Below are 13,008 nucleotides of genomic sequence, written 5' to 3'. Positions count from 1 at the left end.
ATCTCACAAGTCCCCCCGGGGGCAAAGACTCATTATGAAATATTCCGATCTATCTCCTTGAGATGTTTTGAATTTTCTCTAAGTTTTTGTATTCACATAAACCTGTCCTTTACGTCACCTCGCTGGAGGGGAGATCAGAAGCTGGCAGGAAAAGGCTTAAATATTACATAGAAAGATTAAGAGATTTCCCCGACAAGAAAGAGCAAAATAAATGAGGTTTGCAGGAGCCAAAACCTTCGGTCAAGATGGACAAAGTCATTAGATCAACGTTCTTCCAGGTCTAGATAAATTGCAACCAAGTGTTAGAGCGAATGCAGTGCAGGATATACAGGGTTAAAGACATAGCTAGCTATCTATATGTAAAAAAATCTCAAACACAATCAATAAAATCAATATCCAAGCGTCAGATGTGTGTGTTTTTGCAGGGAAACTTATGTTTTTGAAATCCCTACAAAAGCATCCCCTAAAGGGTGAAAGCACAGTCAGCTCTGCTACATAGATCTCTCTCTATGGAAATACAAAAAGCTATGTAAAAGAAAAAAAAGAATGCAAAAGCGAAGACAAAAATAAAATAAAATCCAAAAATAGAAAAAAAAAAAAAAAACCCTGAATGAGATCCCCGGGAGTTACCTTTGGCAGGATCATATGGCCATGGTCTGGGCTCCTTCAGCTCTGGTGGAGATCCACCGCCGGATATAAAATGAGCAGCAGCCAGGACAGGGCAGAGGATGCGATCCTACAATGTGGAGCCTCCTGGCAGCTCCGGGTAGGTGCGGCAGGCATGATACAACTTGATGTCGCCTGCGGCTGCACTCAGCAGATTGTGGGTTACATGCACGGGAACATTCTTCTATTTAGGAGAGTCATTACTACTTCTAGGGAATCTCGAGAGCTACAGATGAGGAATGAGCTTATACTCTCCAGAAGGGGGGGCATAAAAAAAAAGAAGGAGGCTTTATTTATCAGCCAGACGGGTGACTGCCTGTCAGTGCCAGCCATCAATGTGCAGCATAGGCCCCCCTCGGTGACGGAGCAGATAGCATTGCATTTACTGCTAAGGCTGGAACAAGCTAAAAATGCTGGGGAGCCATATAAAGTAACATGTCATTAGTACAATTACACAAAGCTAAATGCACACCGCTTCCTATATGTGTGGGAACCAGAGCCCAATCTTCTCCAACCCAAATTACCGCCATACATATTAGGCTGTGATCCCTTTTTGGGGAGAAGATTTTTTTTTTTTTTTTTTTACTATATAGGGTATCCAAACAAATGAAGCCTTTCCTATCCGACATCAGGACGAAGAAACAAGGTCAACTTCCGTCAGGATTGTGATGGGGGAATCAATAAGGCATTTAAAATGTCACCAAGGTTTACAATGCTGAGCACCTTGTTGTGGGCGGGGCCACAGTTTTATAAAACTGTATTGATCCCTCAATATCACAGACTGTACATCAATATAAGGGAGGCAGGAAAGATATAGGGAGGCAGGAAAGATATAGGGATTGTAATGGGGACCAGAAGTGCATTTGAAATGTCTCCAAGGTTTACAATGCTGAGCAGCTCATTGTGGGCGGGGCATTTGTTTTATAAAATGTCTGTGTGCTGTGATCTCTCAATATCATAGATTATACATCAATATGAGAGAGGGAGGAAAAATATAGGGATTGCCTTGGGGACCAATGGTGCATTTGAAAGGACACCAAAGTTTACAGTGCTGAGCAGCTCATTGTGGGCGGAGCCTTTGTTTTATACAAATGTGTGCAGTGATCTCTCACTATTCCAGATTTAATATTAATATATAAGTGATGGACGAAGGATATAAGATTGTGATGGAGACCAACAGCCCATTAGTAATGTCCAAGGTTTACAGTGCTGAGCAGCTCATTGTGGGCGGAGCCTTTGTTTTACAACACTGGTGTCTGCCTGCCCAACATAAAGGTGGGAGGAAAGATACAGGACAGAGCTATCCACCTGCCCCCTCAGTCCTTGGACAGGCATACAAACTGCCACTGGGATCGGTCAATGCCCCACTCCAGGTTTGTGAAATTGTGCAGATCTGGAGAACTGCGGCAGAATCAATAAATTTATGCCAGTTTACTGCCATAAATACGGTACATTTATAAAAAATATAGTATTCAGCCAAAATTTCACATTTATGATGCCCCTACACCAGGAAAACTGGGTGTAGCCTCAGTGAAACATGCAGCCCCCTTGTAAGGGGCGTCAGAATAAAAAGGGGTTGTCTTACATTTCTGTCAGGGGAAGGACACACATCTCTGCCATGATGAGACCACCCCTTTAACGGATCTCCCCTACTGTACATTATTAAGCTTTATACCTAATACAATCATAGCTGTGTACAGGACAATGGAAAAAAGGAACGAATGGTATCCGTAGGCCGTCAGTGGTGTATTTCACAGGTCCTATCATTAGACTATATGGACTGAGCCGCAAAAACAGGCAGGAATACGATGTGCTCTGCATTTTCCAGCCTTGACAAGGATCCATAAAATCTACGGCTGTGTATGGGGCCATAGAAATGAACAGGTCTGTATGTCACTAGTCATTGTGGACCTGTAACATATAGCATGCAGACCAAAACGGCAGTCGTGTGCATTGGGGTCATTCATAACCAAGAAACAGGATTAAATCAAAGAAGAAAAAAAATAAAATATATATATATATATATATATATATATATATATATATATATATATATATATTTTTTTTTTTTTTAAAGTTACGTCAAAAGAAACATTTTTCACATTCATGTAAAATCAAACAAGCATCGACACTCTGTGTCCAAACCACATAATACTATGTCCTTACCTTGGCATCAGGACTGAAGATCTACCACATAAACAGCAAAGAGTCCAAGAATCCAATTCTCAGAAATGAACTACATCTTGGACAACACATGTACCAGCCAGAGCCATAAGGAAAGAGCTGGAATCAGGACGCCATTCACACTGTGCTGCTCACGGCTGGCAGCACAACATCCTGGCATATCGTGGCATTAACTCCAAAAGAGCACCGAGGACGGATCATACAAGACTGCTGTTTTACCCTGTACCATTATACACCCCTGAAGAAGAGGCTACTGTTATATATACACAGGGGAAAGAGCGCCCCCTACTGTAAGTAACTGGAATCTAAACAGCCACCGAGGAGTTCTAGGACTTCATCACAAGTCTTAAGGGAACTACAAGGAGACTCTTCTATTGTATAGTGTTGGGAACATTACACAAGAATCAAGGGGCAAAGTCAGGAAGAGGAAGGAACGAGAAAGAAGGGAAGAAAGAGAAGAATGTAAGAGAGAAGGGGATGGGGAGAGAGGGATAGAAGAAGGGAATAAAGAGAAGAGGAAAACAGCGACAGGAGAAAAGTAGAGAAGTGATGGAGAGAAGGAAAGGAGGAAAAATAAGAGAAAAGGTGATTGAGAGAGATAGGGGATAGGAGAGAAAGAAGGTGAGAGGGATAGAAGAAGAGGAAGAAAGAAAGAAAGAAAGAAAGAAAGAAAGAAAGGAAGGAAGGAAGGAAGGAAGGAAGGAAGGAAGGAAGGAAGGAAGGAAGGAAGAAAGAAAGAAAGAAAGAAAGAAAGAAAGAAAGAAAGAAAGGAAGGAAGGAAGGAAGGAAGGAAGGAAGGAAGGAAGGAAGGAAGGAAGGAAGGAAGGAAGGAAGGAAGAAAGAAAGAAAGAAAGAAAGAAAGAAAGAAAGAAAGAAAGAAAGAAAGAAAGAAAGAAAGAAAGAAAGAAAGAAAAAAGAAAGGAAAAAAAAGGGCAAGCAGAATAAAAAATGGAAACAGGAGAATAAAGTGAAGAAAGAAGCAGAAAGAGAAGATGGACTGGAGAGAGAAAGAAATAAGGCAATGGAGAGGGAAAAAAGAAAAGTGAGGGACAGAAAAAATGAGGTGAAAAGAGAAGAAGAAGAAAAGAACACACGAAAGAAAAAGTGGTGGAGTAAGAGGGAAGGAGAGAAACAAGAAGAGGAAAGAATCTGAGACAGAACACACAAGAGAAAAGAAAGAAGGCAAAAGAAGAACGCAGGAAGAAAGGAAGAATACAAAACAGAGAGAGAGAAAAAGAGAAAGAAAAAGAGAAAGAAAGAAAAAGAGAAAGAAAGAAAAAGAGAAAGAAAGAAAAAGAGAAAGAAAGAAAAAGAGAAAGAAAGAAAAAGAGAAAGAAAGAAAAAGAGAAAGAAAGAAAAAGAGAAAGAAAGAAAAAGAGAAAGAAAGAAAAAGAGAAAGAAAGAAAAAGAGAAAGAAAGAAAAAGAGAAAGAAAGAAAAAGAGAAAGAAAGAAAAAGAGAAAGAAAGAAAAAGAGAAAGAAAGAAAAAGAGAAAGAAAGAAAAAGAGAAAGAAAGAAAAAGAGAAAGAAAGAAAAAGAGAAAGAAAGAAAAAGAGAAAGAAAGAAAAAGAGAAAGAAAGAAAAAGAGAAAGAAAGAAAAAGAGAAAGAAAGAAAAAGAGAAAGAAAGAAAAAGAGAAAGAAAGAAAAAGAGAAAGAAAAAGAGAAAGAAAAAGAGAGAAAGAGAAAAAGAGAGAAAAAGAGAAAGAGAGAGAAAAAGAGAGAAAAAGAGAAAGAGAGAGAGAAAAAGAGAAAGAGAAAGAAAAAGAAAAAGAAAAAAGAAAGAAAAAAGAGAAAGAAAAAGAAAAAGAGAAAGAAAAAGAGTGAGAAAGAAAAAGAAAAAAAGAAAGAAAAAGAGAAAGAAAAAGAGAAAAAGAGAGAAAGAGAATGAGAAAAAGAGAGAAAGAGAATGAGAATGAAGAGACAAGTGAGGAGAAGAGAGCGCAGCAGCCCCTAGGACTTACTCCATGCGGCGGTGTGCGCCATGTCTGGCAGCTCTGTAGGATAATAGCGCACAGGCTTCTTTCCTCTGGACATGCAGGAAGCCGCTCTCTACATTCTGTTCTTCCTGTGACCAGTGATAAGACGTCCATACTATATAAGGTTCTCTCTCTCCTATACCAGGTCATCGTACACACAATTCTCCACAAAACTCCAAATTCCACATCCTATATTTTTGTTAAAAACTCTGCTGGACTGGATAAGTTGTATCCAATGTGGGAAAAGCTGGGTGGCAACTAGAATGGCCACCATTATAAACTCCTACAAAAACAGTAAATCTGCCACGTGACTCGGCCTGTCGGTGCTATAGAGTTGGCCATGTGGGTTGCCACCCAACTTTGCTAGGAACAGATGTTAGAAAAGCAGAGTAAAACCCGCCATCCCAATAGTAAATAGAAAGCGATTTACCGTCTTGCGCCCTGCGTTCTGGCGATGGCCGTTTCACATCCTATAAGGGAAAAGCTGTACACTGCGGCTGGATCCCAGAATATCTCCGCTTTAATACGGTGTCATATTTTCACATACAAGTAGTAATTAAATCAGCTAAAGGCAGATCAAGGCCGAGCCATTAACACAGAAATAACGAGCAATTATCTGCTCCAGGGTCCCGTGTCTAATGGCAGGAAGTCGCCATACAGCTGAACCGCCGCTACCGTCATTGGGACTAGCAGCAGAGGCGTTATACGGGACTATATACCTTATGAGACCCCCTGCATGGCGGCTGTGTGCACCAGAGACCTCAGAGGGCACTGGGGTGTATTCACATGCCGCAGAAAAAAATGGAAACATGAATACACCCTAAAACGGGCTCCGCGTGGAATGACCACCTATCCATGAGAATGCGCGTCCCATGTCTCCCATACCAAATCACACGTAAGCTTCTGCTCCATTTAAAAGAAATGAGTAGCCTATTATTTAAAACAGTTTTAATAAGAATTTAAGGACTTGACTTTTTGAAAAAAAAATTAAAAAATTCTGTAGGTTTTCACTCTGACCACTAAGCCTAATCATAGACAGGCACTTACCAATTCTGTAGTGATACTTATTGCAGCAGTCAGCTCATTTACAACACAAATAAGACAGACTGAATTACAATAGAAGGTAACACCTCTACAGATAACACCACGGATCCACTGCTGGCAATAGAGGATGTCACAGCTTATAGATGTCACAGCTTATATCTTCGCCCTCCCCTAGAGCTCAATGAGTCCGCTCCAGACTACTGCTGTCTGATACATTCCCTTTAAGAGGGGTTTCTATGGATAGGTCAACAGTATCCAAAATACTTGGGATCTTGGAAACCACTTTAAAAGTTTATGGGCCTGAGTGACGGCGCTGACTGACCAAGTGCCCGCATGACTGCTCCCTAGGCAAGGATAGGAGACAGGAGTCAACCTCCATGTAGCCCTCTAGTAGGAGGCTCCATACACAAACACTGCTCATCCTGAGCCTCCTGGTTCATGAAGAAGATCCCAAAAGCAAGTCCATTTAAGTTGTACACAGCCATACGATTGCACCCATAGAAGTCTACGGAGTGGTACTTTACCTACATCATTTATAGATTGTGACAGCACTCGCCCCTACGCCCCCACTCTGGTGCAATGTATAGGACACCAGTACACAAAGGGTTTCTCTTTTGTGATATATGTTTCACATAGGGAGCAACAAAACCCTTTCTGTGCAATGTGAGGGTGTCCGACAATACTTAACCCAGGAGGGTCAACCGTCGCACAGCGCATATATATATATATATATATATATATATATATATATATATATATATATATATATATATATATATATATATACACACATACACACACAAATATTTGTCACGGTTAATTGTATATAATATAAATGACTAAACGACATAAAGTAACAATTGGTAACAAGTATCCAGTATATACGAGACTAATAACGTCTTCTCACAGCCCCGCGGATACGTGACCTCTATATAACACAGATGGATATGTGAAGCAGCCGCTTACTTTGTTTATTGCATCAGTCTCGTCTGACACCTCCAGCTGGACTTCTATCTCCTCCGGAGTGGTCTCGGTGCAGGTGTCGTCTTCGCTGCAACCTGCAAATATGAGAATAAATGGTGACATTAGTGATAATGTATTCTGCAGCCAAGATCCCCTCCACCCCACCCGGGGGCACAAGACTTGACCCCTACAAGGAGAGGAGGGAGAGCAGATCTCTTCTAGACAATGTACATGACAGGGGCGGCCATACGGACACCGGCCCCGGCATAGAACTGTCAGGACCTATCACTCCATCCTCCCATGTAGGCGGCATCCTCAAGTCACCTCTCCAATGTACTAGAAGGAATCTGAAAGAGATTCTCCACCTTATGACATCCGGCATAGATTCGGGGCTCAGGATCTTTTTATACGAGATTTTCTGATACAGAGCTCCAAATATTCACCTGCACAAGACCTGACATCAAATCATCAGCCTCTCTTTATTGTGGCAAAATTTTGAGTTTTCTTTATTTTATTTTATTTTTTTTTTATTAGAACCAGATTTTTCTAATCTATTTTTTTTTTTAGATTTTTTAATTCTATTTTCTGTACATGATTATCGTGGCGGGGGCAGCCATCTTGCCTGAGCTTCTCCTCTGCTCTGTCAACAGCATTTAGTCATGGGCACAGACAGCAATAATCTGGAGCCGATTCATTGAGGTCTATGGGAGAATTTTCTAGACATGCTCTGTACAGGGAGGGGGAGGAAATAAGCTGCCACATCATCTATAGTCAGCCCTGGATGTGTCAGTGGTGTTATCTACAGAGGTGTTATCTTGTACTGTAAATATTATAGAAGCGTTAGCTTCTATTGTTCTGCCATCTATCTTGTCTGTGATAAGAATGAGAAGACTGCTGCAAAGAATACTCTTCAGAATTAGCAAGCGTCAGTCTATTTGACTTAGTGGTCAGAGTGAAAATTGCAGGATACAATATTCTAAACCACTACAGTATGTAAAGGCTGCCCCCTAGTGGTGGCATCATTTTATTATCTAACTCTATAGCTATGGCAGGGGATTTAGAGCTTTGTAACACGGCTGCACAAAGAGCAGCGAGTATCCAGTGCAGCAAAATGATCAAAATTGGATTGTCGAGTAAAACCTGCCGCTCCCCGCCAGGAAAGCAACCGACCACTGCCACGTGACGGGGCCTTCACGTATATACCAAGCTATATGTCAGATTGCCAGTACTGTACTGAAGCCTAATGGTGTCCATACCTCTATGTCCGATGGGCTCATTGCTAGAAGCCCCCACCCACCATCCGTTAATGCCAGCAGGGGGCACTAGAGAGCAAAGACGAGCAATGCCTGCCCTATAGAGTCCCCTGACCCCACTACGGTGCCACAAGCGAATATCTCTGTTAGTCTTAGATATCCTTCCTCAAGTCTGTGGGTTGGCGTTCTTATAAGATAGCAGCAGGGTGGCACAGCGGTTCCCATTGCTGCCTGGCAGTGCTTTGGGTTTTGGGTTCTGACCAAGGCGCCATCTGTGAGGAGTTTGCATGTTCTTCCCAGTGTTCTCCTGGATGCTCCAGCTTCCTCCCACAGTCCAAACACATTTTGGCACGTTAGTCACTTCCTATAGTCCTAACCCAGAAGATGTGTACTATTAGATTGTAAGCTGTGTGGTTAGAGATCACTCACAGGCTGGAGACTTTAGGAACGGTAGTTCTTAGGAGTTTATCTTACCCTATACAGTATGCGAGAGGCCTATTGCAGCAAAGCATCATGGTCTGTCATGTTGGGATCAATGCCATACGAGCTATACGGCTCCTACAGCAGGGACATCCATTATGGCGGTGTGGGGGGCATCCGGTATCAGGCCCGATACCTTGTGCGCTATGAACAATGAATATTTCCATAGGTCGCCCGCTCTCCATCAGCTTTGCAGCTGGTGATAAACACTAAATAGGAATAAGTCACCATTTATTACACGTATTTATTATCACCGGATAGTGAAATCTGGCACTTATCACTTTTCTAGATTTTTTCTGCTTCTAGATTTTTCTTTATTCTATTTTCTGTCCATGATTATGGGGGCGGCCATCTTGTCGGAGCTTCTCCTTAGCTCTGTTAACAGCATTTATTGATAAGCTTTACAACAGTCTCCCGGCCACGGGCAGCCATAGCCTGGAGCCGACGCACTGTGATGTAAACGGGGTGAATGCTGCAGAGGAAACCAGCCATAGAATGGGCAAGTGTCAGTCTATAATTGGGTTTAGTAGCCAGAGTAAAGAGTTTAAATTTGTGTTATTTATTTTAAACCTAGATAAATGATTTTTTTTTTTTTTTTCTTTCTTCAAATTAAGTTTTTAATGTTAAAAATCAAAAATTGGTATTTTTTTTGGGTGACGCATTTCCTGGGGGTTGTCCAATTACAGACATTTATTTTTTTTAGTTTTATTTTTTAATGTATGGGGATCAAAATGTACTTTTTTTTTCCTATCAGTATGTCTTTGTAGAATGGGAGGAAATCCACGCAAACATGGGGAGAACATACAAACTCCTTGCAGATGTTGTTCCTGGCGGGATTCGAACCCAGGACTCCAGGGCTGCCGTGCTAACCACTGAGCCACCGTGTTGCCCCGCATTACAGACATTTAACCCCTATCTAGTGTGACATCACTGGGGGGATGGACCAATTACTGGGTCTGTCCGTGAGCATGAAAATGGTGGACCGAAAGTCAGTCCCCTTGCATCCTTCTTGTGCAGGGAAGTATTGGGTCCAGCAGTTGTGGTCATCTGGGCTACCACCAGTAGGGGGCTCTACTTTCCTGCCGAACTAGTCAAGATTTGGAAAAGCTGGGTGACATCTCTGATGGCAATCACACAAAACATCACCCAACTTTTCCAAAAAAGTTGGTAAAACTTGGTCACGTGACGTAGGGGTTAATTTTAAGGTACAATCCATTAAAAGGAACATTCATGTAGAAAACACACGGCTTTAAATAGAAGCCCAGCGCCCCGGCTATAATGACGCCTGGCGATGACTTCTCCCGGTGAGCGCGCGGTAGCTATAGAAACATTTTAATTTCCAGTATATTTAATATGGATAAATCAACATAACAAGTCGATCCGTCCCTCCCACTCGTCGCATAAACAAGCCGCGCTCGCACTCCGCTCATCGCGCACGCTGAATGCTTTCCAGTCAAGTGGATTGAATGTTATTGTGCCGTCTCTTAGGAAACAGGAGATTTATTCACTGTAGCAAATGATAAGGAAAACCATTATTCACTGTATTAAGACGCTGGCCGCAGGAAAGCGCTGCACGGCTGGGGCTGGAGATTGGGCTGCGTCCGGGAAGAGGAGGCTTCACATATGGCATCGATCTAACACCAAGCTCGTATTGGGGAGGGGGTGATGTACACTAGTGAGTTTTAACCACCACCACGATAATAGACGTTAACGGTGGACAACAGAGACACCAAGGACTATAATAGGGTTCGCTTTTTGTATTGAAACCAGGTGGAAGAAAAGACCTCGGAAGATTTCGGTTTGAGTCGCCAGCCCAGATTTGAACATAGCCTAAACCTTCATGTCCCACAAACCCATTCAATCCATTGGTTGATCCTGGGGTGCAAAACAGACATTTATAGGACCTGTACAGAGTTGTGACCCAGACACACTGCCCTAACGGGATTCTATCATTAAAATCACATTTTTTTTCTCGATCACACATAGGAATAGCCTTAAGAAAGTCTATTCTTCTCCTAACTTTAGATGTCTTCTCGGCGCTGCTGTTCGGTAGAAATCCCGTTCTTTTTCTGTATGCAAATGAGTTCTCTTGCAGCACTGGGGGCGGTCCTCACTGCTCAAACAGCACTGGGGGCGTCCCCAATACTGCGAGAGAACTCTTCAGCACCACCTCTATCTTCTTCAGGAATGGCCTCTCTGCGCGTCTTCTTCTAGACCTTGGGAAGAACCGACTGCGCATGCCTGGGCCACAAAAAAAAAAATGGCCGCTTACACCATCTTACTGTGTAAGCGGCCAGCTTACTTGTGGCCTGTGAGCATGCGCCACTACCCGAGGCCTAGAAATTTGAACCCAGTTCCGGAAGAAGACGCGCAGAGAGGCCATTCCTGAAGAAGATGGAGGCGGCACTGGAGAGTTCTCTCGCAGTATTGGGGACACCCCCAGTGCTGTTTGAGCAGTGAGGACCGCCCCCAGTGCTGCAAGAAAACTCATTTGCATACAGATGAAAACTGGGATTTCTACCGAACGGCGGCACTGAGAAGACATCTAAAGTTAGGAGAAGAATAGCCTTTCTTAAGGCTATTCCTATGTGTGATCAAGAAAAAAAAAATGTGATTTTAATGATAGAATCCCTTTAAACACAGGCCAGTGATAATACACAAGTGTGTGTATAGGGCCGCAGAGAATAGGTCGGAGTGCAAACATGGCTAGCACACTGACAAAGTATATGGTCAAGTGATGTTTGGGTGTATAGAGATAGATTTTTTGTATGCATATAATGTTCCTGCTACACAGATATTTTATAGCCAAAGAACATACTGGGATATAGGAGATGTATCTCTGCGTACCAGAACAATACTATTACAGCGTCTGGAGAGAGAAACTCTTCCGCAGACAAGAGCCGAGTCTGTGGCTCAACTATTAGGGTGCCTGACTTTTATATACAGGGTCCTGGGTTTGAGACCAGGGACAGACCCAATAAAAAATTAAACAGAATAATCCTTTAGTAGGATGGAGATCACCCTACGGAGACGTCAGCTCAGTGCAGTGAATACCAATGAAGGGGATGGAGAGCTGAAGTGAACACTGACCAGGTGAGCGGCGAAAAAACAAAAAAACGGGAAAATCGATTAGGCTTATCTGGCAGTCTCAGTTGTATACTGCCAAAGTAAATATATAAATACAAGTATATATTCCTTATAAAGTATTGCCCACGAGTGGTGAAACCACAGTAGCATTGACCTGCAAAAATAAATGCATAGGATGGAACCTGCAATGGATAAGAGACTAACGTGCTTGATTTTTGCTTTGCCGTGAAATTGCTGCAAAAATCTGTGATGGAAATTCCTCTGCAGAAAATATATCCCATGTAGATGGATCCTTTATAAGCTGGTAAGTCACATTGTGCTGGCTGTCTCATCTACGGTGCGGCCAGCCGAGAAATGATAGCTAACTTGCTCCCTCTAGTGGAGCACTGTGGAATTACATAAAGTTTTAAAAATACTTTCCACATAGGATGATGAAAGTACAAGAAGCTTGTTTATTGTGATTTTTATACTTATTGCAAAATGCATCATTTTGGCAAATTTTAGGATGATGCAAGTCAAGGCAAAAAAAAAAAAAAAAAAAAAAAAAAAATCAAGAAAATAAAAAAGGCTTGCAAATATGTTCCTAACTCACAAACATATTCAGTATATCAAGTAGAGTATCAAACAACATGGGGTCTGTCTATCTATCTATATCATATAATAGAAAGGAATTACCCATTAACCCAATTTTCCAAAAAATGGAAAAAGACCCGAGGTTGGAGTAGGTAATAAGTCTTCAAACAATGTAAAAAAAACATTTGCATGCAACCAAAAAGTGATCACATGGCCTCTGTGCAGCCCAATCCTATACAGTTAATTAGGACTGAGCTGCAATACCAAACACAGCCACTATACCATACATGGTGCTCTGCTTCATACACAGTGAAGAGGTCGTAGTGCTCAGCTGATCAGTGGGGATGCTGGGTGTCAGATCACCACCAATCTGATACGGATTACCAATCCCGCGGACATGCCAACGACATTTTATTGTTGTAAAACCTCTTTACTAGTATCTCAGGGGATCCCAGAAGGAGGCATCAGAGTATAACCTACCTCGACTACTGGCGAAGAGACTGTAGTCAATGCTGTCTGCCTCTGATCGGCGAGGCGGCGTCTCCCTCAGTGACAGCGTCTCATCCTGATCAGGACAGGTGCGGACAGTAAGGCACAATAATGGTTTGGCCAGAATGTGTTTGAGCATGGCAGAATTCAGATCCCGGGCTGTGGCAGAGTTGATCTCCATCACTTCATCTCCTATTTTGAGCCCTAAAAAAGAAAAAATTATTACGTTCAAATGAGATGCAATACCAGACAGAATCCACAGACTAGAGAGGCGCTCTTTCTATTAATCTCAA

General features: G+C 42.3%; 1 protein-coding gene across 7 annotated transcripts in view; it reads right to left on the bottom strand.

Moving 5' to 3' along the window:
- Positions 1 to 13,008, bottom strand: part of TIAM1 (TIAM Rac1 associated GEF 1) — a 216,644-nt gene that overhangs the window by 29,494 nt on the left and 174,142 nt on the right. For 5 of the 7 annotated variants that reach the window (XM_075263432.1, XM_075263435.1, XM_075263433.1 and 2 more), the window contains 2 exons: positions 12,707 to 12,919; positions 6,837 to 6,928 (listed from right to left, as the gene is read on the bottom strand). In XM_075263432.1, the coding sequence (XP_075119533.1) occupies positions 6,837 to 6,928; positions 12,707 to 12,919 (305 nt within the window). Of the gene's footprint in view, positions 1 to 630; positions 1,212 to 2,832; positions 3,101 to 6,836; positions 6,929 to 12,706; positions 12,920 to 13,008 lie in introns of those variants that run through there. The other 2 variants (XM_075263438.1, XM_075263437.1) reach the window with 2 other exon arrangements.

This window comes from Leptodactylus fuscus, chromosome 2, assembly GCF_031893055.1.
Source record: "Leptodactylus fuscus isolate aLepFus1 chromosome 2, aLepFus1.hap2, whole genome shotgun sequence".
Lineage (NCBI taxonomy): Eukaryota > Metazoa > Chordata > Amphibia > Anura > Leptodactylidae > Leptodactylus > Leptodactylus fuscus.
This window is presented reverse-complemented; position numbering and strand designations above follow the sequence as displayed.